The sequence below is a fragment of the Anomaloglossus baeobatrachus genome, chromosome 8 (assembly GCF_048569485.1).
Source record: "Anomaloglossus baeobatrachus isolate aAnoBae1 chromosome 8, aAnoBae1.hap1, whole genome shotgun sequence".
Taxonomy (NCBI): domain Eukaryota; kingdom Metazoa; phylum Chordata; class Amphibia; order Anura; family Aromobatidae; genus Anomaloglossus; species Anomaloglossus baeobatrachus.
In genome coordinates, this window is record NC_134360.1 from 218,954,021 (window position 1) to 218,978,684 (window position 24,664).

Consider the following 24,664-nt stretch of genomic DNA (forward strand, 5'->3'; position numbering starts at 1 on the left):
GTATACTGTGCACATAGGAGGAGTAGGACTTCCAGACACTACAGCCCGAGCGCTGCCGTGCGGCCAGTATACAATGTGCATAGGAGGAGTGTGACCTCCAGATACTACAGCCCGAGCACTGCCGTGCGGCCAGTATGCAATGTGCACATAGGAGGAGTGGGACCTCTATATACTACAGCCCGAGCGCTGCTGTGCGGCTGGTATACAATGTGCACATAGGAGGAGTGGGACCTCTATATACTACAGCCCGAGCGCTGCTGTGCGGCTGGTATACAATGTGCACATAGGAGGAGTGGGACCTCTATATACTACAGCCCGAGCGCTGCTGTGCGGCTGGTATACAATGTGCACATAGGAGGAGTGGGACCTCTATATACTACAGCCCGAGCGCTGCTGTGCGGCTGGTATACAATGTGCACATAGGAGGAGTGGGACCTCTATATACTACAGCCCGAGCGCTGCTGTGCGGCTGGTATACAGTGCACATAGGAGGAGTGTGGCCTCCAGATACTACAGCCTGAGCGCTGCCGTGTGGCCAGTATACAATCCACATAGGAGGAGTGTGGCCTCCAGATACTACAGCCTGAGCGCTGTTTTGCGGCCAGTATACAATCCACATAGGAGGAATGGGACCTCCAGATACTACAGCCTGAGCGCTGCCGTGTGGCCGGTATACAATGTGCACATAGGAGGAGTGGGACCTCTATATACTACAGCCCGAGCGCTGCCGTGTGGCCAGTATACAGTGCACATAGGAGGAGTGTGACCTCCAGATACTACAGCCCGAGCGCTGCCGTGTGGCCAGTATACAATGTGCACATAGGAGGAGTGGGACCTCTATATACTACAGCCCGAGCGCTGCCGTGTGGCCAGTATACAGTGCACATAGGAGGAGTGGGACCTCTATATACTACAGCCCGAGCGCTACTGTGCGGCCAGTATACAATGTGCACATAGGAGGAGTGGGACCTCTATATACTACAGCCCGAGCGCTGCCGTGTGACCAGTATACAATGTACACATAGGAGGAGTGGGACCTCTATATAATACAGCCCGGGCGCTGCCGTGTGACCAGTATACAGAGCACATAGGAGGAGTGGGACCTCCAGATACTGCAGCCTGAGCGCTGCTGTGCGGCCAGTATACAATGTACACATAGGAGGAGTGGGACTTACCCTTGGAGTGCCCTCTTTTTGTGAAGGAGCTGTTCATACCCGGCGGAGAATCATTATATAGCATGTATGCTGTGTCGTTTCTCTGAAGGAAGGAAAATAGTGAGATTCAAAAACCATGCATAAATTTCAGGAGCCATAATACACATATCACATCAACCTTTTCTTCATATTTGTACCTTCTAGACTCGATTGTACGGCGTTCCCAAAATGCATTTATCCATAACATGTTGCTTATAAATTTCTGATGGCCCAATGTACCTTTGTGTCCACCCGGGTTTATGGGCACGCTGGGATTATTTTGCACACAGAATTCCATATACAGACACATCTGCCGCACAGTGCACACCGGGTGTTATTTGGCTGACGATACCTAATCCTAGGAGAAGAAGGGACGTACGTACCAGCCCTGAACAGTCTAGCACAATAGCGAGCGAGTTGATACACACGGCACTTCTGGGGTGGTGCTCAAGTAGGGTCCAAAACTGTCTCAAGTAGATGTAGAAACTTGGCACTCAAGATAATTGTGAATAGTGGTCTTTTATTGAGAAGAACTTATAGGACCAGCACAAGCACAGATGTTTCGGTCAAAGACCTTCATCAGTGTGCGTGCAGGGGGTCCTCAGAAGGCTGGCGTGGTCAGGTATGACGCGCACCACATCATACCTGACCACGTCAGCTGTTAAGTTGCTATACCTCCTGAGGACCCCCTGCAAGCACACTGATGAAGGTCTTTGAACGAAACGTCTGTGCTTGTGCTGGTCCTACAAGTTCTTCTCAATAAAAGACAACTATTTACAATTATCTTCAGTGCCACTGTGGAGGTCACCTGAGCTGTAGTATGTTTATTTAAACGTAATAAGAATATCTGTGTATATAACTAAATCAAAATGTAGATGTAGATGCAAAATTATCTGTCTGTGTAGCAATTGCACAGACCTATAGTATAATTCAAAGTTGTATAATCATGAAGGAGTTAACTAAAGCTGGTGTCACACATAACGACGACGACAACGACGTCGCTGCTACGTCACCATTTTCTGTGACGTTGCAGCGACGTCCCGTCGCTGTCGCTGTGTGTGACATCCAGCAACGACCTGGCCCCTGCTGTGAGGTCGCCGGTCGTTGCTGAATCTCCAGCTTCATTTTTTGGTCGTCACTCTCCCGCTGTGACACACACATCGCTGTGTGTGACAGCGAGAGAGCGACGAAATGAAGCGATCAGGAGCTGGCACTGGCAGCTGCGGTAAGCTGTAACCAGCGTAAACATCGGGTAACCAAGGGAAGACCTTTCCCTGGTTACCCGATGTTTACGCTGGTTACCAGCCTCCGCTCTTGCTGCCAGCGCCGGCTCCTGCTCTGTGCACATGTGGCTGCAGTATGCATCGGGTAATTAACCCGATGCATACTGTAGCAAGGAGAGCAAGGAGCCAGCGCTAAGCAGTGCGCGCGGCTCCCTGCTCTCTGCACTGTGACATGTAGCTGCAGCACACATCGGGTTAATTAACCCGATGTGTGCTGCAGGAGAGCAAGGAGCCAGCGCTAAGCGCGGCTCCCTGCTCTCTGAACTGTGACATGTAGCTGCAGCACACATCGGGTTAATTAACCCGATGTGTGCTGCAGGAGAGCAAGGAGCCAGCGCTAAGCGCGGCTCCCTGCTCTCTGAACATGTAGCACAGCGACCTTATGATCGCTGCTTCTGCTGTGTTTGACAGCTAAGCAGCGATCATAACAGCGACTTACAAGGTCGCTGTTACGTCACCGAAAATGGTGACGTAACAGCGACGTCGTTGTCGCTGTCGTTTAGTGTGACACCAGCTTTAAGATGATGAAGCCAGATGTGAAGCTATAAACTCTTATCAGTAATGTTCACACAAAAGGAATGTACGGGAGGGCAGGAGTGATGTGAGAAATTGGGGAGTGAATGCACTCCTTCGTTAGTTTCAAGGTTATTTAGGCTTACTTACTGTATAATTGGATCTATCTCATTAAAACCAAGTCAGTTGGTGATGCTGGCTGAAAAGAGAGCATGTCTGTGTTCTTTGTCTTATATACATTGATATATATCGGCACTGGTATACAGCATTAATGGGGCACCGTCTCTGGATCCTAAACGAAGACTCCATTAGCAGTCTTGACCCAAAATTCCTCCCTTGACACCACGTTTCTACATCTACTTGGCACAATATCGAGGCACACACTGCAGTCAGCACTCACGTTGTATGACCGGTACAGCTGCTCCAGCGCATGCGCCATCGCCCCCTTGGTCATGTTGATGAGGAATTTGCTGACTTGCCATCCCTGTGACTTTGAGTCGAGATACAAATAGTCCAGGCCTGGTCCATACGACTCATTGATCATACGCATTGGTATCTTATAAACCACAAACCTTCGGAAATATAAAAGGAGAACAAACATTGCAAAAAAAGTCAGCAGTGTAATGAATAGTAGTTGACAGGAGGGGGCGCCTTTATAGGTTTTGCATCAGGTTGCGCCTCAGTGCACTTTCATATCCCACTATGTTGTCTATGAGGAAATCCCCAAAACAAAAGTTGCAGAACTTTTTCAGACACTGGATATTGTATTCTTATATAACAAGATCAGGGAGTAAAAACACCCAGAACAAGTATACAGCCCTATAAAAATTCCTAGGACAAGAATACGGCCCTCTAAAAACAGCCAAGACGAGTATACGGTCCTATAAAAGTCCCCAGGACGAGTATAAGGCCCTATAAAAATCCCCAGGACGAGAATATGGCCCTCTAAAAACAGCCAAGACGAGTATACGGTCCTATAAAAACCCCCAGGCTGAGTATACGGCCCTCTAAAAACAGCCAGGACGAGTATATGGCCCTATAAAAAAAACCAGGCCGAGTATACGGCCTTATATATACAGTTTATATTAAGTACAGAAATAAAATAGGTTCAATTAGTCATAGCAGAATGCACGAGGCCGCTGTGTAAGCCAGGACAAGGCAATATCATTACATATGCACAAATTCCGCCAAAATGCTAAATACTATTTATGCAATAAAACACCTGAAGGCATAATTGAGGTAGTGATAATTAGAAATAAAGTGCTCTGCAAAGCAGCTCTCCAGATAATAGAAGTATTAGGATACAATTTCCCCATAAGGTGCAAAGTGCTAAATGGGGTGACTCCCTAGATGCAGGAATTGTAAGGACATATGTATAGACTGCACTTACATTTCAGATGCCAAGGTATAAAGGTTTGTTCCCGACGCCCAGTTGTTGAGTTTTGCCATAAATACAGTTGGTCCCAGACACACCAGATATCATCAATGTTGCGGATCCAGTCATGTACCTGGCCGAGCTCTGAAAAATGTCCCTGTGCCGCCCCCGTGCCAGCACCCGGCGCTGCTTGGGTCCGGGCCTTCAGGGGTGGTGGCTCGAGGGATTCCGGACCCGGGGGTCTCGCGGACACGCTGAATAAATGGGGGGACGTATATGTACGGGCTGGGCCGTATTAGGTTTGTGACGCCACCCATGGTGCGTGGTGAGTTGGGACACCACCGCTGCAGTTATGGGACACCCGGGGGAGATGTTCTGCAGCAAGTTGTTAACCCCTCTGTGGGCAGGGATGGTGGCCCCGGGACCCAGTGGTTCTGTGCAGGGGGATAGCGACTGCAGGGGTGCTGGTGTACTCACTGTTAGTAAAACACACAAGTCTCTGGTAAACCAAGGTGATGGTGGCCGGTGTTGCGGCCCGTTGCGTCCAAGTTCCCCACCCGGCTGGTGGTCTCTATCTTTCTCCTGCACTATTTTGTGTAACGTAAACTGTCCTAGTATGAAGCTCAGGAGTCCGCTCCCGGCTGGATGTGGCTTAAGGAGCCGTGCCCGCAGACGCTGGCCCGTGGGATCTATGGACCCTGGCGGTGACCTCCTATCCCGAATCGGTGGGCTGCTGTCTTCTATGACGGACTTTTGGTGGGACAGGACCTCTAGTCCTGACCTCAATTGGTTAATTAACCAGTCCGCTTGTTTCTGGCTTCAGGGTCCGAGTACCCCCCTTTGTGCTACGGTTTCCGGGTTGGTTCCCCGTGTTGGTACTGGCGGGACACTACCCTGTCCCGGTCCACCTCGGTTCCACCGAGCTGTCTTCCCGTCTCCTGCTGACGGAGACCACCGTCTGCCACCTAGCCAGAGGCACCAGGGCTCTTACCCTGGTACCGTTTAACTTGACCTCCTGTGCTGGAGCCACACACAGCCCCAGCACACCTCCTCTCAACTTGAACCTCAGACTAATCTGTTTGTTTTCCCGCCCCGGGCTGTCTAGACCCCTGGGTTGGCGTGCACCAACCACCTGGTCACGCCCACTGGTGTGTCTATCTCTTCCTAAGGGGGGGTGACTAGGGTTTCAGGTCGAGGTCGGCTGTGTGTTGCCTAGTGTGGGAATGGTGTAATGCAGGGGCCTATCTGTGACTACCTGGATTCTCCAGGGTGTCACATCCCTTTCCCAATTTCCCAGGAACAGGTTGGCATAGGATGGGGCAAACGCCGCCCCCATCGCAATTCCCTGGAGCTGGAGGTGCACTTGGCGGTTAAAAGACAGTTGTGGATTAAAATGAACTCAAATAGTAACAATAGGAGTTCCACCAAGCAGGGGTCGAGGTTAGTGTTCCTAAGGAAAAAAACAACATCCATCCCCACAGAAGAGGCGTCTACCGCAACCATAAAAGGCAAGTCCACATCGGGTTGATTAAGGCCTCAGAAAAAGCTGACTTGAGAGCCACAAAGGCATCAACAGCCTCAGTAGACCAAGAGGAGAAGTCAGTCCCCTCCTTGGTCATATCAGTAAGAGGTTTGACTATAACTGAGAAATTCTTAAGGAACTAAGAATAATAATTAGCAAAACCTAAGAACCTCTGCAAAGCTTTAACACTAGAACTACTGAGGTAGTCATTTTGACTACTTTGCACCATGTATTCCTATATAGGTGCCACGAGTCCAGTAGTTCTAGTGTAAAGGTTAGTAGGCTGTACCCAATCAAGGATGGCCTGTACCTTAACAAGATCCATCTGGAAACCTGAATCTGCTGCACCTCAAAATGACAATTCTCCAGTTTGGCATATAAATGATCGTCAAGAAGAACTTGATGTACCTGCTGAGCATGCTCCTGATGCTCCTCATGAGAACATGAGTAAGCCAAGATGTCACCCAAGTATATCACTACAAATCTACTCACTAAAGGAGAAAAAATATAATTTATGAAGTTTTGAAACATTGATGGAGCATTAGTTAAACTGAATGGCATCACCAAATTTTCAAAGTGACCCTCGGGTGTATTGAAGGCAATCTTTCACTCATCACCTTTGCAAAGACGTATAAGGTCATATGCTAAATATCTGCAAGTCACATTTATGAATGAGATAGCCAAGATAATTGTCTATTAAATGAAGGTCGTCTCATGCTCAGAGCTGTAGTGGATAGTGAGATATGGAGCCTGGAAGTCAAAAGCTAAAACATTGTTACCTTTTTGCTTGTCAGTGTAAGTCCCTAATCCTGGTATATATGTCCCCTATCCTAGTATATATGCCCCCATCATGGGCCCTTTCTGGTGTGTATGCTTTCGATCACACTGCACACACATACAAAAAAACTAATATACTCACCATCCCTCTGCTCCCCTGGTGTTCGGCATCCTCTTCTGATGTCGGCAAGTGTCTTTAGAATGTAAGCAGTGCAGCGCATGACATCAATGCTATGCGCCCCCAGTTACACGTCAGTATTAGCTGACGGAATATTCACTGCTACTCACGCCTGAGATCATGGGCTTGGGGAGCAGTGAATATTCACTTCCTTTAAAAGCGGACACGGTGATCACCCCAGTCGCTACAGTAAGCCGGCAGTTAGGTGGTCATGCGTGCCCTCTGATGCCACCTCTTGGCACTGGCTTCAGTGCAGAGAGATGGGCAGGATTATCGCTGTGGGGAGCAGTGAATATTCATTTTTTTTTTATTAGGCCTTGTGCGCACACTGCTTTTTTGCCGCGTTTTTGCTCGTTTTATGGGTGCAGTTTTGGTCCTAAAACTGTAACATTTCCTTCCCCAGCAAAGTCTGGGATTTCAGTTTTTCTGTCCGCACATTGCAGCTTTTTTTTTGGCTGTGTTTTTGTGGTGACCACTGCAACATGTCAATTCTTTCTACGTTTTTGTCAGCATTTTGAGCCCTTCTAGTCAATAGATATGACTTAAAAAATGCACTGGGCAAAAGCGCACTAAAAAAACGCAGAAAAACATGCCGAGGGTGTGTTTTTTTTGGGACCAAAAACGTACATCTTTGTGGTCACCACAAAGATGGAGCATGCGCATATAGCCTTAGTGGGCACAGTGTTGGCCCCAGCGTCTGCTCCTGCCTCCTGTGACCCTCGTCCTCACCTCACAGCCACAGCCAGGTACATCCAGACTATAACATGCACCCCCCACTTTCCTCCAAAACGTTTTTAGAAAAAAGTGCATCTTACACCTTTTATTAAGTCCAAATACAAGTTCAATAAGTCATAATATAATACACCGAGGCCGCTGAGTGAGCCGGGAGAAGCCGATATAATGATATATGCACAAATATTCTCACAATTCCTGCATCTAGGCAGTTTCTCCATCACTTAGCATTTTGGCTGAATTTGGGATATTCTCTTATCCCGGCTCACACAGCGGCCTCGGTGCATTCTGCTATGACTTATTGAACATATTTTATTTCTGTGCTTAACATAAATTGTATTTATAAGGCCGTATACTCATCCTGGGGGTTACTCCCTCATCTTGTTATATCTGAGCCCTTGCGTTATTCGCCTGATCTATTTTATATGGGTCCAGTGCTATATACTCCAGTGTTCTTGGTGCTTAGTCTGTGCAGCCCAGGCATGAGGCCCCCGAGCCACCGGGGACTGGACTAACAGATCCTGCACCGCAGCGGCATCATGGCCCCCTGGGGGGAGTCTCTCCTGATGGCGGACTTGTCCCCCTCTACCTGACAGCGAGGAAACAACGGACCCCCAGCATTAGTGTAGGGGGCAAATAATGAGCAGAGACAGTAACAACGGGGAGATAGATAGATAAATAGATAATGAATAGATATATAATAGATAGATAATAGATAGATAATAGATAGATAGATAATAGATAGATAATAGATAGATAATAGATAGATAATAGATAGATAGATAATAGATAGATAATAGATAGATAGATAATAGATAGATAGATAATATATAGATAATAGATAGATAATAGATAGATAATAGATAGATAGATAATAGATAGATAGATAATAGATAGATAATAGATAGATAATAGATAGATAGATAATAGATAGATAGATAATAGATAGATAATAGATAGATAATAGATAGATAGATAGATAGATAATAGATAGATAGATAATAGATAGATAGATAATAGATAGATAATAGATAGATAATAGATAGATAGATAATAGATAGATAGATAGATAATAGATAATAGATAGAGGGATAGATAATAGATAGATAATAGATAGATAATGAATAGATATATAATAGATAGATAATAGATAGATAATAGATAGATAGATAATAGATAGATAGATAATAGATAGATAATGAATAGATATATAGTGGATAGATAATGAATAGATAATAGTTAGATAGATAATGAATAGATGATAGATAGATAATGAATAGATATATAATAGATAGATAATAGATAGATAATAGATAGATAGATAATAGATAGATAATGAATAGATATATAATGGATAGATAATGAATAGATAATAGATAGATAATGAATAGATAATAGATAATGAATAGATATATAATGGATAGATAATGAATAGATAATAGATATATAATGGATAGATAATAGATACACGGATGGGGTCCTGTTTTTTGTTACTCGGGGGCTGACCACTTTTTGACACATTTTCCCCCCAATTCCCACTTTGCCTAAAGCCCTCAGATCCTGGGATTACTGTTGGCACGTGCACCATAGCAACCAATCACAGCGCAGCTTTCTTTTTAGATTTTGCTCTTGGAGATTACAACCTGCTCTGTGATTGGTTACTTCAGATAATTATCGTTTAGACATTTCGCTCACTCTTCCCCATTGTATTTGGGATTTTGTGTTTATATTTATCGGTGACCGGTTGTGAATACTTAGAATTATTTCTAAGTAGAAATATAGCTTTGCCAATGCTAATAGTTTTTTGGTCCTGCCAATAAAGCCTATTTGATTTGGTTTATTTCCAGAGAATCTGATGTAAGAAGCTGCAGCGCTGACCACAACAACCAATCAATCAGATTCCAGCTTTTATAATGCCAAACAAGATTCCAGAATGCGAAAAGCGTTCTGATTGGTTGCTATGAGCTCCGGACACGGAGAAGTTTCACAGTATTCAAATACAACTTTATTTATACGGAATGCTGCGCTGCAGGCGGAGATAGCGCGTCTGAGAACGAGGCTTGGAAGGCGGAAGTGAGATCGCGCGGCGCCCCGGTCACACGTGTACTATGGCGGGGATCCCTCCGGACAATTGGCGGCCCGCCATCGTCAGCCTGGACACCAGTATGGGCACGGTGACGGTGGAGCTGTACTGGGAGCACGCCCCGAGGACCTGCAGGAACTTCGCCGAGCTCTCCCGCCGCGGCTACTACAACGGCACCAGGTTCCACCGCATCATCAAGGACTTCATGGTGCAGGGCGGGGACCCCACGGGCACCGGGCGTGGCGGCGGCTCCATCTATGACGGGAAGCACTTCTCCGACGAGCTGCACCCGGAGCTGAAGTTCACCGGGGCCGGGATCCTCGCCATGGCCAACTCTGGGCCCGACACAAATGGCAGCCAGTTCTTCCTCACCTTGGCCCCGGCGCAGTGGCTGGACGGGAAGCACACGATCTTCGGGCGAGTGTGCCAGGGGCTGGGGACCTTGAACCGACTGGGCATGGTGGAGACGGACAGCCAGGACCGGCCGCGGGACGAGGTGAAGATCCTCCGGGCCAACGCCAACTGACAGCCAGGACCGGCCACGGGATGATCCTCCGCCAACTGACAGCCAGGACCGGCCGCGGGATAATCCTCCACCAACTGACAGCCAGGACCGGCCGCGGGATAATCCTCCGCCAACTGACAGCCAGCACCGCCCACGGGATAATCCTCCGCCAACTGACAGCCAGCACCGGCCACGGGATAATCCTCCGCCAACTGACAGCCAGGACCGGCCGCGGGATGATCCTCCACCAACTGACAGCCAGGACCGGCCGCGGGATAATCCTCCGCCAACTGACAGCCAGGACCGGCCACTGGGATAATCCTCCGCCAACTGACAGCCAGGACCGGCCACTGGGATAATCCTCCGTCAACTGACAGCCAGGACCGGCCACTGGGATAATCCTCCGCCAACTGACAGCCAGGACCAGCCACTGGGATAATCCTCCGTCAACTGACAACCAGGACCGGCCACTGGGATAATCCTCCGCCAACTGACAGCCAGGACCGGACGCGGGATAATCCTCCGCCAACTGACAGCCAGGACCGGCCACTGGGATAATCCTCCGCCAACTGACAGCCAGGACCGGCCACTGGGATAATCCTCCGCCAATTGACAACCAGGACCGGCCGCAGGACAAGGCGAAGATTCTCCTTGCCACCGCCAGATGATGGGCGGACCACCCATCCCAGACTCTTCTGTGAGCGAGGACCCTGGTCATCATCCCGGCCCGGACTCCTCTGTGAGCGAGGACTCCGGTCATCATCCCGCCCCGGACTCCTCTGTGAACGAGGACCCCCGTCATCATCCCCCCTCTCTCCACCCCCACCTCAAGACTCTTCTGTGTAAAGGATGCCCATCATCATCCTGTCCCGGACATTTCTGGGTGCACGGACCCCTGTCATCATCCCCTCCATCCCCCCCCCCCCCCCCCCACACACACACACACACACACTCCCCGGACTCTTCTGTGCATGAAGTCCCTCATCATCATCCTCTGGACTGTTCTGTGTACAGAGACCCCATCATTATTTTTTTTTACATAAATTTTGTACCTTGTGTTAAACTTTTTTTTTTTTCTTCGTTCTTTTCTTAATTAAATTCTGAACAAAAAAACAGATTTTACTTTGCAGCTTACATAGAAAAATCCCAGAGAGTTAAATCTTTAAGAATGTTCCCTAATGTTAAGGGTCCATCCTCCTCCACCCCCGCAGGACGCCGGGGGCTGCATCCAGTAGAGTGAGGGCTGGTGGTGAAGAGCTCAGGTGAATAAGACACCAATGCAGCCATATTGCAGCCATCGAGCATGTGCAGGTGTTTGTCCGCACTAAGGACGGGTCCAGGTCCATGATAACTTGGCTGCTGGCACGTATAGGTCCGATCGGGTGCCCAGGTGCCGTATACAGAGAGCTGTCGGGAGGATGTCACTGCTGACACTAGTGGACGGCTCCATAGGTTCCAGTACAGTAAACATGATGTGACCCGACCTCCCAGCGCTGAGAAATCAGGTATTGAAACCACATGCAAACTAACCTAGAAGTGCATTGGGGGAGTGTCCATGTTCTCGTGTTTCCACACCCCTAATGCACTTCTGGGCTAATTTGCTACAAAGCTTGATATCTCGGCGCTGGCAGGTTGGTCACTAAAAGACTGGTGTCATTACTGTGCTACTGGGATCTATACAGCCGAGCGCTGGATTCCGCAAATGGAAGGGTGATTACTACAGTATAGGATTGATAAGCGGAAGGGGGGGGGAATGGGACCCGACAGAGAATGGACAGGACCCCGATGGTGGCACAGGGGGCTGCAGCACCTTCCCTCTAATATCCCTCAGCTGTGGAATAGGGGGCTGCAGCACCTTCACTCTTATTCCCCTGGCTGTGGAATAGGGGGCTGCAGCGCCTTCACTCTTATTCCCCTGGCTGTGGAATAGGGGGCTGCAGCGCCTTCACTCTTCCCCCGACTGTGGAATAGGGGGCTGCAGCGCCCTCACCTTATTCCCCTGGCTGTGGAATAGGGGGCTGCAGCGCCCTCACTCTTATTCCCCTGGCTTTGGTACAGGGGGTAGCAGCGCCTTCACTGTTATGCCCCCGGCTGTGGTACAGGGGGCTGCAGCACCTTCACTGTTATTCCCCCGGCTGTGGTACAGGGGGCTGCAGCACCTTCACTGTTATTCCCCCGGCTGTGGTACAGGGGGCTGCAGCACCTTCACTGTTATTCCCCCGGCTGTGGTACAGGGGGCTGCAGCTCCTTCACTTTTTCTCCCTCGGCTGTGGAATAGGGGGCTGCACCAACTTCACGCTTATTTCCTCGACAGCGCAGTCCTGCACCCCCCAGCTGTCAGGGGCAGCAGCAGACCCCATTAAGCTATGCTGCAGTGGCGCCAAGACCCTCCATTGTACGGAGAAAGAAGGGACTGCGGCTCCTCATGATCTGTTTCTAGTCACAAAGCTTTTAGGCTACGTTCACACATCGCAGCCGCGTTCTTTTGATGCAATGGTGATACAATCAGAACGTTTTTTGCCAATATTTTGAAAACCTGATGCAGAGTTTGAACGCAGCCTTATAATTGATGAGAGGTGAATATAACACTCAGTGATTCCGATCGCACCTATCCATCAGGGTTCATCACCTACCAGTCAACGGGATCTCCATCTTCATTGCGACATGCGATCTCGCATGTGGCCAGAGAGACGCCAATCATACAGAGCGCAGAGAACAAGCCGCGGCCGCACATCATCCCCCCGAATGCTGCAAGAATGGCTGCAAAGGAGAAGTCGCGTCCTCATGTTATGCTCCAGAGCAGGAAGTGAAATCGTCATGTAGCAGCCGGGAAAGTGGAAATCTTCCAGCAGCGTCAGGTTACTGCGCGACCCGGGTCTGACCTATTAAAGGGGAAGGCACACAAAGATTGCCTTGTCATAGGATAGATGATAAATGATCGCTGCGGACCCCACACTCAGTGCAATGGGGGTCCCAAGCCTCTGCTGCAGAGGACAAGACAATGACCCTGCCTTCCCAAATCCAAAAATAACACATTTAGTATTTTCACATCTGCAAAAGTCCAAATTAAAAATATAACAAAGTGAAAAAAATAATCAAAAAGGTAGAAATGACCTCCCCAAAAAGTGCACTGAAAAGCGCTGATAATGTACACCGTGTGCAGAATTATTAGGCAAGTTGTATTTTAGAGGATTTTTTTTATTATTGATCAACAACTGCGTTCTCAATCAACCCAAAATACTCATAAATATCAAAGCTTAATATTTTTGGCAGTTGGAGGTTTTTTTTTTAGATTTGGCTATCTTAGGAGGATATCTGTTTGTGCAGGTAACTATTACTGTGCAGAATTATTAGGCAACTTAATAAAAAACAAATATATTCCCATCTCACTTGTTATTTTCAGGTAAACCAATATAACTGCACAAAATTTAGAAATAAACATTTCTCACATGCAAAAACAAAACCCCAAAAAATTAGTGACCAATATAGCCACCTTTCTTTATGATGACACTCAACAGCCGACCATCCATAGATTCTGTTATTGTTTGATCTGTTTACGATCAACATTGCGTGCAGCAGCCACCACAGCCTCCAGACACTGCTCCAAGAGGTGGACTGTTTTCCCTCCCTGTAGATCTCACATTTTATGAGGGATTACATGTTCTCTATGGGGTTCAGATCAGGTGAATAAGGGGGCAGTGTCATTATTTTTTCATCTTTTAGACCTTTACTGGCCAGCCACGCTGTGGAGTAGTTGGATGCATGTGATGGAGCATTGTCTTGCATGAAAATCATGTTTTTCTTGAACGATACCGACTTCTTCCTGTACCACTGCTTGAAGAAGTTGTCTTCCAGAAACTGGCAGTAGGTCTGGGAGTTGAGCTTCACTCCATCCTCAACCCGAAAAGGTCCCACAAGTTCATCTTTGATGATACCAGCCCATACCAGTGCCCACCTCCACCTTGCTGGCGTCTGAGTCGGAGTGGAGCTCTCTGCCCTTTACTGATCCAGCCTCTGGCCCATCCATCTGGCCCATCAAGAGTCACTCTCATTTCATCAGTCCATAAAACCTTTGAAAAATCAGTCTTGAGGTATTTCTTGGCCCAGTCTTGACGTTTTATCTTATGTTTCTTGTTCAGAGGTGGTGGTTTTTCAGCCTTCCTTACCTTGGCCATGTCCCTGAGTATGGCACACCTTGTGCTTTTTGATACTCCAGTAACATTGCAGCTCTGAAATATGGCCAAACTGGTGGCAAATGGCATCTTGGCAGCTTCACGCTTGATTTTCCTCAATTCATGGGCAATTTTGCACCTTTTTTGCCAAACACGCTTCTTGCGACCCTGTTGGCTATTTGCCATGAAACGCTTGATTGTTCGGTGATCACTTCAAACGTTTGGCAATTTCAAGACTACTGCATCCCTCTGCAAGACATCTCACAATATTGTACTTTTCAGAGCCTTTCAAATCTCTCTTCTGACCCATTTTGCCAAAGGAAAGGAAGTTGCCTAATAATTAAGCACACCTTATATAGGGTATTGATGTCATTACACCGCACCCCTCCTCATTATAGAGGTGCACATCACCTAACTTACTTAATTGGCAGTTGGCTCTCAAGCCTATACAGCTTGGAGTAGGACAACATGTATAAAAAGTATCATGTGATCAAAATACTCATTTGCCTAATAATTCTGCACACAGTGTACATGTGGAACCGCTGTGATGGCGCTGACCCGGAGAATCGCGCTTTTAACCCACAATAAACATTCTAAAAAAAAAGACAAAAAATGATGAAAAATAATCATGGCTCTTGAAAGAAGGTGGGGACAAAAAAAAAAAGAGCAAAAAGGAAAACCGCGCATTCTGAAGGAGCTCGGACGGATCTTTTGGTGCACGGTAATACCATAATCTTCCGTCCTCGTCAATCTACCACTTTCTTGCGCCAAAGTTTAAAGGCATTAAGGCTTTTATCCGGTTATTGAGAAGCCGCCTCCGTGATCAATGCGGAGGTGTCAGAACATTTGTGGGTTGTTTTTTTGGTTTTGTTTTTGCTAAAAAATGTCAGTGGGAAGAGAGAAGAGTCCAGTTAAAAAGTAACTGACCCCGATGAGAGATTTGTGACCCCCAGTGGAGGTTACTCTTCAACCGAACAAACAGAAGCGGATTGGCCCGGAGTCCGCGTACAATAGCTGCCCCCGAGCGGCCCCTCCGGACTCGTCCACAGACCGCTGGTAATTCACAGCTCCCGGCACTGATCGAAGGATGGCACAGAACGACGGAGGATCGATCAAGGTACGACCGACCTGACATATAGAGAAAAATGTGTATACCGCAATACTGTACACATTACTAGTGCGTTACACGTTACTATAAAAAAGAAAACATACAGACAGTGCTCATAATAAATGAGTACACCCCTCCTGTGTTATATACCGTGCTCAGAATAAATGAGTACACCTCTCCTGCGTAATATACAGTGCTCAGAATAAATGAGTACACCCCTCCTGCGTTACATACACTGCTCAGAATAAATGAGTACACCTCTCTGGCGTTACATAAAGTACTGTGAATAAATGAGTACACCCCTCCTTTGTAATATACAGTACAGTGCTAAGAATAAGTGAGTGCACCCCTTCTGCGTTATATACAGTGCTCAGAATAAATGAGTACACCCCTCCTATGTTATATACCGTGCCCAGAATAAAAGAGTACACCTTTCCTGCGTTACATAAAGTACTCTGAATAAATGAGTACACCCCTCCTGTGTAATATACAGTGCTCAGAATAAGTGAGTGCACCCCTTCTGCGTTATATACAGTGCCCAGGATAAGTGAGTACACCCCTCCTGTGTTATATACCGTGATCAGAATAAATGAGTACATCTCTCCTGCGTTACATACACTGCTGAGAATAAATGAGTACACCTCTGCTGCGTAATATACAGTTCTCAGAATAAATGAGTACACCCCTCTTGTGTACTATACAGTGCTCAGAATAAGTGAATGCACCCCTTCTGCATTATATACAGTGCTCAGAATAAATGAGTACACCCCTCTTGCGTTATACACAGTGCTCAGAATAAATGAGTACACCCCCTCCTACGTTATACACATTGCTCAGAATAAATGAGTACACCCCTCCTGCGTAATATACAGTGCTCAGAATAAATGAGTACACCCCTCCTGTGTTACATATACTTCTCAGAATAAATTAGTACACCTTCTTGGAAAAATAAGATTTTAATATCTCGCTGAATACAAGAACTATAAAAAAAAATAAAATCTCACAGATTACAACCTCCATCTTCCCTCATCTCCAGAACGAGCTTTTCTGGAGTCAGGATGCTGTATGGAGAGTGCTGACAATGTGTCCCCTCAGAACTCCACACAGAGGGGCTCGGTTGTCAGATCCGCAGACACTGCCCCTGAATTTCTGTCACTTGTTCTTCAGATGTGCAGCAGCGGCATTATTATTATTATTATTATTATTATTATTTATTTTTAGAGCAGCATTGATTACTGGTTCTGTACATGAGAAGAGGCTACATACAAAATATAGATTGAACAAACTAAAAATGACACAGGGGAGCGGGCTCAGCCCTTAGGGGCTTACAGTCTATAGGATGATGGGAAGGTGACAGCAGGTTGGGGGATCGCAACAGCTCCCATGATGGTGAGGCGACAGCTCTGGTGGTGATGAGGGGGCAGCTGTGGTGGCGAGGTGGCAGCTCCGGTGGTGGCGGGGTGGCAGTTACGGTGGTGATGATGAGAAGGCAGCTGTAGTGGCAAGGCGGCAGCTCCGGTGGTGATGATGCGGCAGCTCTGATGGTGGCGGTGCGGCAGTTCAAGTGATGATGAGGGGGCAGCTCCCGTGGTGGTGGGGCGGCAGTTCCGGTGGTGATAATGTGGTGGCAGCTCTGGTGGTGGCGAGGCGGCAGTTCCGGTGGTGATGATGCGGTGGCAGCTCCGGTGGTGGCAGGGAGGCAGCTCCGCTGGTGATGAGGGGGTAGCTGTGGTGGCAGGAAGGCCATTAAAGACCGTAGCTTCCTGAAGAGATGGGTTTTTATGTTCTGTATAAAGGTTTTGAATGTGGCGGATAATCGGACATGTGGGGGCACTGTGAAGAAATCTTGGAGGCAATTGGGTGAAGAAAGTATAAGTTGTGGAGGAGAGGACGAAGTTTTGGGAGGAGCAGAGATTGCGTGTGGGAAGATATTGGGAGATTAATTTGGAGATATATGGAGGAGACCGATTATGGACAGCTTTGTAGGTCGGTGTTAGTAGCTTGAACTTGATACGTTGGGGAAATGGGAGCCAATGAAGGGATTTGTAGAGGGGAAATGTGGAGGGGCATCGAGGAGAAAGGTGGATCAGTTGAGTAGCAGAGTTAAGGATGGACTGAAGAGGTGTAAGAGTGTTAGCAGGAGGCCACAGAGACAGATGTTGTAGTAGCTAAGGCGGGAGATTATGAGGGAGGCATTAACAAATTATTAGATTCGGAGTTGAGCAAAGGACGCACTCTGGAAATATTTTTGAGTTGCAAGTGGTGAGAGCTTAGATGTGCGGTGTGAAGGACAAGGCAGAGTCGAGGGTCACTCCGAGGGAGCCGATATCCGATACAAGAGTGTAATGTCATTTATTGTGATAGATATATACAGTTGTGCTCAAAAGTTTACACACCCCGGCAGATTTTTTGCTTTCTTGGCCTTTTTTCAGAGAATATGAATAACACACTATCTTTTTTCGTACTCATGGTTAGTGGTTGGGTGAAGCCATTTATTGTCAAATTACTGTGTTTTATCTTTATAAATCACAATGACAACAAAAAACATCCCAATGACCCCGATGAAAAGTTCTCATCCCCCAGTTCTTAATACCGTGCATTGCCCCCTCCAATATCAATGACAGCTTGAAGTCTTTTGTGGTAGTTGTGAATGAGGCTCTTTATTTTCTCAGATGGTAAAGCTGCACATTCTTCTTGGTCAGTTGGTAAAGCTGCCCATTCTTCTTGGTCAGATGGTAAAGCTGCCCATTCTTCTTGGTGTGATGGTAAAGCTACCCATTCTTCTTGGCACCTACAGTTCCTGTAAATTCCTGGGATTTCTTGCATGAACTACGCTTTGCTTGTGTTCTCCCCAGAGTGGCTCAATGATATTAAGGTCAGGAGACTGAGATGGCCACTCCAGAACTTTCACTTTGTACTTCTGTAGCCAATAACAGGTTGACGTGGCCTTGTGTTTTGGATCATTGTCATGTTGGAACGTCAAAGTACGTCCCATGCGCAACCTCCTGGCTGATGAGTGCAAATTTGCCTCCAGTATTTGCTGATAACGTGCTGCATTCATCTTTCCGTCAACTTTGACCAAGTTTCCTGTGTCTTTGTAGCTCACACATCCCCACATCATCAATGATCCACCTCCATGCTTTACAGTAGGAATGGTGTTCCTTTCATCATAGGCCTTGTTCTCCACATGTAGCATTTATGATTGTGGCCAAAAAGTTTGATTTTGGTCTTATCACTCCAAATTACCTTGTTCCAGAAGTTTGGAGGCTTGTCTGTGTGCTGTTTGGCATATTGTAGGCAAGATACTTTGCGGCATTTGTGCAGTAATGGCTTTCTTCTGGCGACTCGACCATGCAGATAATTTTTTCCAAGTGCTTCCTTATTGTGCCTCTTGAAACAGCCACACCACTAGTTTTCAGTGACTCCTGTATATTGTGGGTTTTTCTTTGCATCCTGAACAATTTTCCTGGCAGTTGTGGCCCAAATTTTTGTTGGTCTACCTAATCGTGGTTTGGTTTTTACAGAGCCCCTGATTTTCCATTTGTTAATCACAGTTTGAACACTGCTGACTGGCATTATCAATTCCTTGGATATCTTTTTGTATCCCTTTCCTGTTTTATACAGCTCAACTATCTTTTCCTGTAGATTCGTTGACAATTCTTTTGCTTTCCAAATGTCAGTGGCTGGATGAAAGATGCAAGAGTCTGTCTGGATTCCAGAAACTCACTCAGCTTTTATGCACACACTGATTAAAAGCAAAAAGGTCACAGGTGAGGATGTTACCTTTATTGGTCATTCAACCCATTTGTACCAACTTCTGTGCATTTTATCAGGCCAAAATCACCAGGGTGTGTGAACCTTTGCTCAGGGTCATTTGGATGTTTTTGGTTGTCATTATGATTTAAAAAGAGAAAACACAGAAGTGACAATAAATGGCTTCATCCAACCACTAACAATGAGAGGAAAAAAAAAGAGTGTGTGTTTCATTCATATTCCCTGAAAAAAGGCCAAGAAAGCAAAAAATGTGACGGGTGTGTAAATTTTTGAGCACAACGGTACATTAGGTGGGGGAGTTAGGTGAGATGGAAGAAAGATGAGTTCAGTTTTGTCCACATTGAGCTTTAGGAAGTGAGAGGAGAAGGAGGATATGGCCGATAGACACTCCGGGATTCTGGGGAGCAGAGAGGTGACATCTTGGCCAGGCTGGCCCAGACGTCACCTCTCTACTCTCCAGAATCCCGGAGGCCAGGGAGGGAGATCTGAGGCTCATCATTGTATAGGCGGTACTGGAAGTTTTCCATTCTTTTCTTTCCTTCTATATTGGAAGTTTTTAGTTACCGCTATCCTTTATGGTCTTTACCAAGTGGGCGTGTCTTTAGGTACATTTGTATAATTAGCAGTGAGCCACACCCACTTGTAATGACCATAATCATTCGCACCAAATATAAATCCCCAGATCTCAGAAATCAGGTGGAGGAGAAGAGTAAAGTTGGTGAAACTCCGGGGAACGGCGGGAATAAAAAGCAGAATGATCTGTGGCCATGAACGCCGGACTCATAGCGCCGACATATGCAGTTATCCCACACAGACTCCCCTGGTCTCTGCGCATTACGACACCCTCTGTATAAAACCCGCCAGACTGCCCATAGTAATGCCGAAGGAAAAGGGAGAAAGTGGAGAATTGTGTGCTTACAGAGGGGTCCCTCCTCCACGACCGTCCATCCGTCTGAGACCCCCACAACCTGATTCACCTGAGGCCAAACTTTATGTGATTCTTCCGGCAGGACTTGGAGTTTGTCCGGACGGGTTACGGGAAGAACGCGGTGAAAGTTCTCCAAATCAAGAGAGACGGCAAGTGGCATTATATCAAGGAGATCGAGGCCTCGGTGGAGCTCACCCTGCAGTCCAAGAAGGATTACCTACAAGGGGACAACGGCGACATCATCCCCACCGATACCATCAAAAATACCGTCTATGCCCTGGCCAAAATCAAAGGGGTAATTATTTGTAATAGTCGTGTTTACTGTTATTGAATGCGTATGCTAGAGCTCTCTGGTGGCAGCCATTACATTCCGCACCTATAACTGCCACCACATGGGAATTATTCGCCCTTAGCTCCCATCTAATTACATTTATGTCACACTTGAGGGGCGGATTATCTCCTCTCTTGTCCTCTGTGTCCATGAATTTATATCTTATTTTATTGCACAGATAAAGACCATTGAGGAATTCTCTCTGGAGATTTGTAATCATTTCCTCACATCCTTCAGTCACGTGACAAGAGCAAAGACCTACATCGAAGAAGCCCCCTGGAGACGCTTTAAAAAGGTAACTGTACATACTTCATCAAAGACTGGGGGGTTCCCTCTATACAGAGATACATGATAAGATTCTGTCTGCAGCCACCACTAGGGGGAGCTCCCTGTATACAGAGATACATGATAAGATTCTGTCTGCAGCCACCACTAGGGGGAGCTCTCTGTATGCAGAGATTCATGATAAGATTCTGTCTGCAGTCACCACTAGGGGGAATTCCCTGTATACAGAGATACATGATACGATTCTGTCTGCAGTCACCATTAGGGTGAGCTCCCTGTATACAAAGATACATCATACGATTCTGTCTGCAGTCACTAGGGGGAGTTCCCTGTATACAGAGATAAGATTCTGTCTGCAGCCACCACTAGGGAGAGCTCCCTGTATACAGAGATACATGATAAGATTCTGTCTGCAGCCACCACTAGGGGGAGCTCCCTGTATACAGAGATACATGATAAGATTCTGTCTGAAGCCACCACTAGGGGGAGCTCCCTGTATACAGAGACACATGATAAGATTCTGTCTGCAGCCACCACTAGGGGGAGCTCCCTGTATACAGAGATACATGATAAGATTCTGTCTGCAGCCACCACTAGGGGGAGCTCCCTGTATACAGAGATACATGATAGCATTCTGTCTGCTCTCACCACTAGGGGGAGCTCCCTGTATACAGAGATACATGATAGCATTCTGTCTGCAGCCACCACTAGGGGGAGCTCCCTGTATACAGAGATACATGATAAGGTTCTGTCTGTGTCGCGGGCGGCGGGGCGCTGCGCTCACCACACTCGGGTCCGGCGCTGCTGCTACTGCTGCTCGGTGGCTCGAGCGGTGGGCCGGATCCGGGGACTCGAGCGGCGCTCCTCGTCCATGAGTGAAAAGGGAATGGTTTGGTTTGGGGATGTTGTCTGTGACGCCACCCACGGTTGTGGTGAGGTTGGGACACCACCGCTGCTCTGGACAGGGATCCCGGGAGCGATGACAGGGAGCAGCCGAGATGTTTTTTCTCTCCCCTCTGTGGGTAGGGGGATTTGGTGGTCCTGGGGCCCGATGATGGTGACTGAAAGGTGGATGGCGGGGTTTGGTGAGGTGCAGGGTCGCGGGGCAGCGCGGTGCCAGACGGCACGATGGTACTCACTCAGCCAATGACGTAGACGGAGTCTCTGTTAAAACAATCGGCTGGATGGACGGGTCCCTCAGCCGGCTGCGATGGTCACTCCCGGTAGGTTGGCGGTGACTGTCTCTCCCTGCACCTGTGTTGTGTTGTCGGCTCCGATGGCTTCCCACCGGTAACCCGCTCCCCAGCGGTGTATTTACCAGAGGAGCCCCTTTATGCCCGCAGGCTCTGGCCCTGGGAACTCTAGCTGTGGCGGTAGCTGTATTTCCCTTCACGGTTTAGCGGTTGCCTTCAGTCGGGTCTTTGCTGCTGGGAAACCCCGGAGGTTCCCGTCGCTGATGGATTTGACCGGTTTAACGGCGACTCCAAGCCTGGTCGGGGTCCGTAGGCCCTGCCGAATGGTGCTGGCTTCTCTTCGCTCCCCGGTCCGGTACCGGCGGGCCACCGCCCGTCCCCGGTCCTTACGGTTGTGCGTCAATCGGCCTCGCCTGCAGACGGTCACCACCATCTGCCAACCTTGCTTTTTGTGCCCGGGCCACGTACCCGGACATGGTCAGTCTGCTCCACTACCACTTCCCTCAACTCTCAAACTGTTCTGCTTTCCTTTCCCGCCTCCAGCACTGTGAACTCCTCGGTGGGTGGGGCCAACCACCTGGCTCCACCCCACCTGGTGTGGACATCAGCCTCTGGAGGGAGGCAACAAGGATTTGTGTGTGTGACTGATGTGCCTAACTGGGGTGTGTTGTTGTAGTACCTGTGACGTCCTGGCTTGTCCAGTGTGCCACATTCCCCCTTTGTTAAACGCAGACCGTCCGCGGGCTGCCCGTCCATCACTGGTTTTATTTTCACAACTGAAAAAGAAAATACACAAGCATGTTCAGAAATCTTCCCTTACGGGAGGCATATCACTTCAACCGTTGCAATAACAATAAAACACTTTTAATAATAACAACGGAACGGGTCCTTCAGTCACCCACCCAAACAACCTGGCCCTGATGCTGCCCCTAAGAAGTGGGCAGCACCCCTTGACCCCAGTCCAAGAACGGGCCCAGATTTGTTAACGGGACGGGTACTTCGCTGTCGTTGCGGCCGGGCGGACTGCCGGAGCCGTCGTAATCTCCGTTGCGGCCGGGCGGACTGCCGGGGCCGTCGTCGTCAGCGGTGCGGCCGGGATGGAAGCCGGGGCCGGTGGCAGGGCGGTGACAAAGGTAAGGCCTGGGGACCCCAGGTCTGGGCCCTCCCTCACAGACGCTGCGAGCTCCGCTACCGGTGACAGGGGTAATGGGTCGGTCGGGGCGTTGGCCGCGGGCATGGGCACATGAGATTTCAGCGGTGCCGGACGTACAGGACATCTCGTGCAGCGGTGCTCCAGGAACCAAATACTTGCAGAGTCCTGGCGTCCCTGCTTCCACAGCCGCGGTTCACATGCGGCCGGACGCCATCCGTCCCCCCTTGGTTTCTTTCCGGCACCTCCTCTTCAGGGGCGGAGCTTCGGCTTTCGCGCCTCCACTGCTCGGAAAGACACTCGAGCGGAGAACTTTTCGCGCCCAAGATGGCGGATTCTGGAATTTTTCGGCCGGACACCTCCGGCAGGACACAAGGCGCACCTCTACCAGGCGGTAGAACGGTAAGATCATGTTCGTGACACCAAGTTGTCGCGGGCGGCGGGGCGCTGCGCTCACCACACTCGGGTCCGGCGCTGCTGCTGCTGCTCGGTGGCTTGAGCGGTGGGCCGGATCCGGGGACTCGAGCGGCGCTCCTCGCCCGTGAGTGAAAAGGGGATGGTTTGGTTTGGGGATGTTGTCCGTGACGCCACCCACGGTTGTGGTGAGGTTTGGACACCACCGCTGCTCTGGACGGGGATCCCGGGAGCGATGACAGGGAGCAGCCGAGATGTTTTTTCTCTCCCCTCTGTGGGTAGGGGGATTTGGTGGTCCCGGGGCCCGATGATGGTGACTGAAAGGTGGATGGCGGGGTTTGGTGAGGTGCAGGGTCGCGGGGCAGCGCGGTGCCAGACGGCACGATGGTACTCACTCAGCCAATGACGTAGACGGAGTCTCTGTTAAAACAATCGGCTGGATGGACGGGTCCCTCAGCCGGCTGCGATGGTCACTCCCGGTAGGTTGGCGGTGACTGTCTCTCCCTGCACCTGTGTTGTGTTGTCGGCTCCGATGGCTTCCCACCGGTAACCCGCTCCCCAGCGGTGTATTTACCAGAGGAGCCCCTTTATGCCCGCAGGCTCTGGCCCTGGGAACTCTAGCTGTGGCGGTAGCTGTATTTCCCTTCACGGTTTAGCGGTTGCCTTCAGTCGGGTCTTTGCTGCTGGGAAACCCCGGAGGTTCCCGTCGCTGATGGATTTGACCGGTTTAAAGGCGACTCCAAGCTTGGTCGGGGTCCGTAGGCCCTGCCGAATGGTGCTGGCTTCTCTTCGCTCCCCGGTCCGGTACCGGCGGGCCACCGCCCGTCCCCGGTCCTTACGGTTGTGCGTCAATCGGCCTCGCCTGCAGACTGTCACCACCGTCTGCCAACCTTGCTGTTTGTGCCCGGGCCACGTACCCGGACATGGTCAGTCTGCTCCACTACCACTTCCCTCAACTCTTAAACTGTTCTGCTTTCCTTTCCCGCCTCCAGCACTGTGAACTCCTCGGTGGGTGGGGCCAACCGCCTGTCTCCACCCCACCTGGTGTGGACATCAGCCCCTGGAGGGAGGCAACAAGGATTTGTGTGTGTGACTGATGTGCCTAACCGGGGTGTGGGGTGTGTTGTTGTAGTACCTGTGACGTCCTG

The 24,664-nt window shown here is 48.9% G+C and overlaps 3 protein-coding genes across 4 annotated transcripts in view; 2 read left to right on the forward strand and 1 right to left on the reverse strand.

The window, feature by feature from the left end:
- Positions 1–12,951, reverse strand: part of DNASE2B (deoxyribonuclease 2 beta) — a 29,033-nt gene extending 16,082 nt beyond the window's left edge. Inside the window, exons 1-3 of the mRNA XM_075320216.1 lie at positions 12,795–12,951; positions 3,390–3,561; positions 1,176–1,257 (exon numbers count right to left, since the gene is read on the reverse strand). Coding sequence (XP_075176331.1) covers positions 1,176–1,257; positions 3,390–3,561; positions 12,795–12,898 — 358 coding nt within the window. The 5' untranslated portion in view covers positions 12,899–12,951. The remainder of the gene's footprint in view (positions 1–1,175; positions 1,258–3,389; positions 3,562–12,794) is intronic.
- Positions 1–24,664, forward strand: part of LOC142248870 (uricase-like) — a 34,605-nt gene that overhangs the window by 4,308 nt on the left and 5,633 nt on the right. Inside the window, exons 1-3 of one of the 2 annotated variants that reach the window (XM_075320218.1) lie at positions 15,361–15,450; positions 20,226–20,438; positions 20,653–20,769. In XM_075320218.1, the coding sequence (XP_075176333.1) occupies positions 15,421–15,450; positions 20,226–20,438; positions 20,653–20,769 (360 nt within the window). In that variant the 5' untranslated portion in view covers positions 15,361–15,420. Of the gene's footprint in view, positions 1–15,360; positions 15,451–20,225; positions 20,439–20,652; positions 20,770–24,664 lie in introns of those variants that run through there. The other variant, XM_075320219.1, reaches the window with a different exon arrangement.
- PPIL1 (peptidylprolyl isomerase like 1) lies at positions 9,425–11,252 on the forward strand. Its single transcript, XM_075320220.1, has one exon. It carries the CDS (start codon positions 9,682–9,684, stop codon positions 10,180–10,182), a length of 501 nt encoding a protein of 166 aa, XP_075176335.1. The 5' UTR covers positions 9,425–9,681; the 3' UTR covers positions 10,183–11,252.

Excerpts from the sequence above, each read along its gene's own strand:
- PPIL1 (XM_075320220.1), top strand. The coding sequence starts at position 9,682 with ATGGCGGGGATCCCTCCGGACAATTGGCGGCCCGCCATCGTCAGCCTG.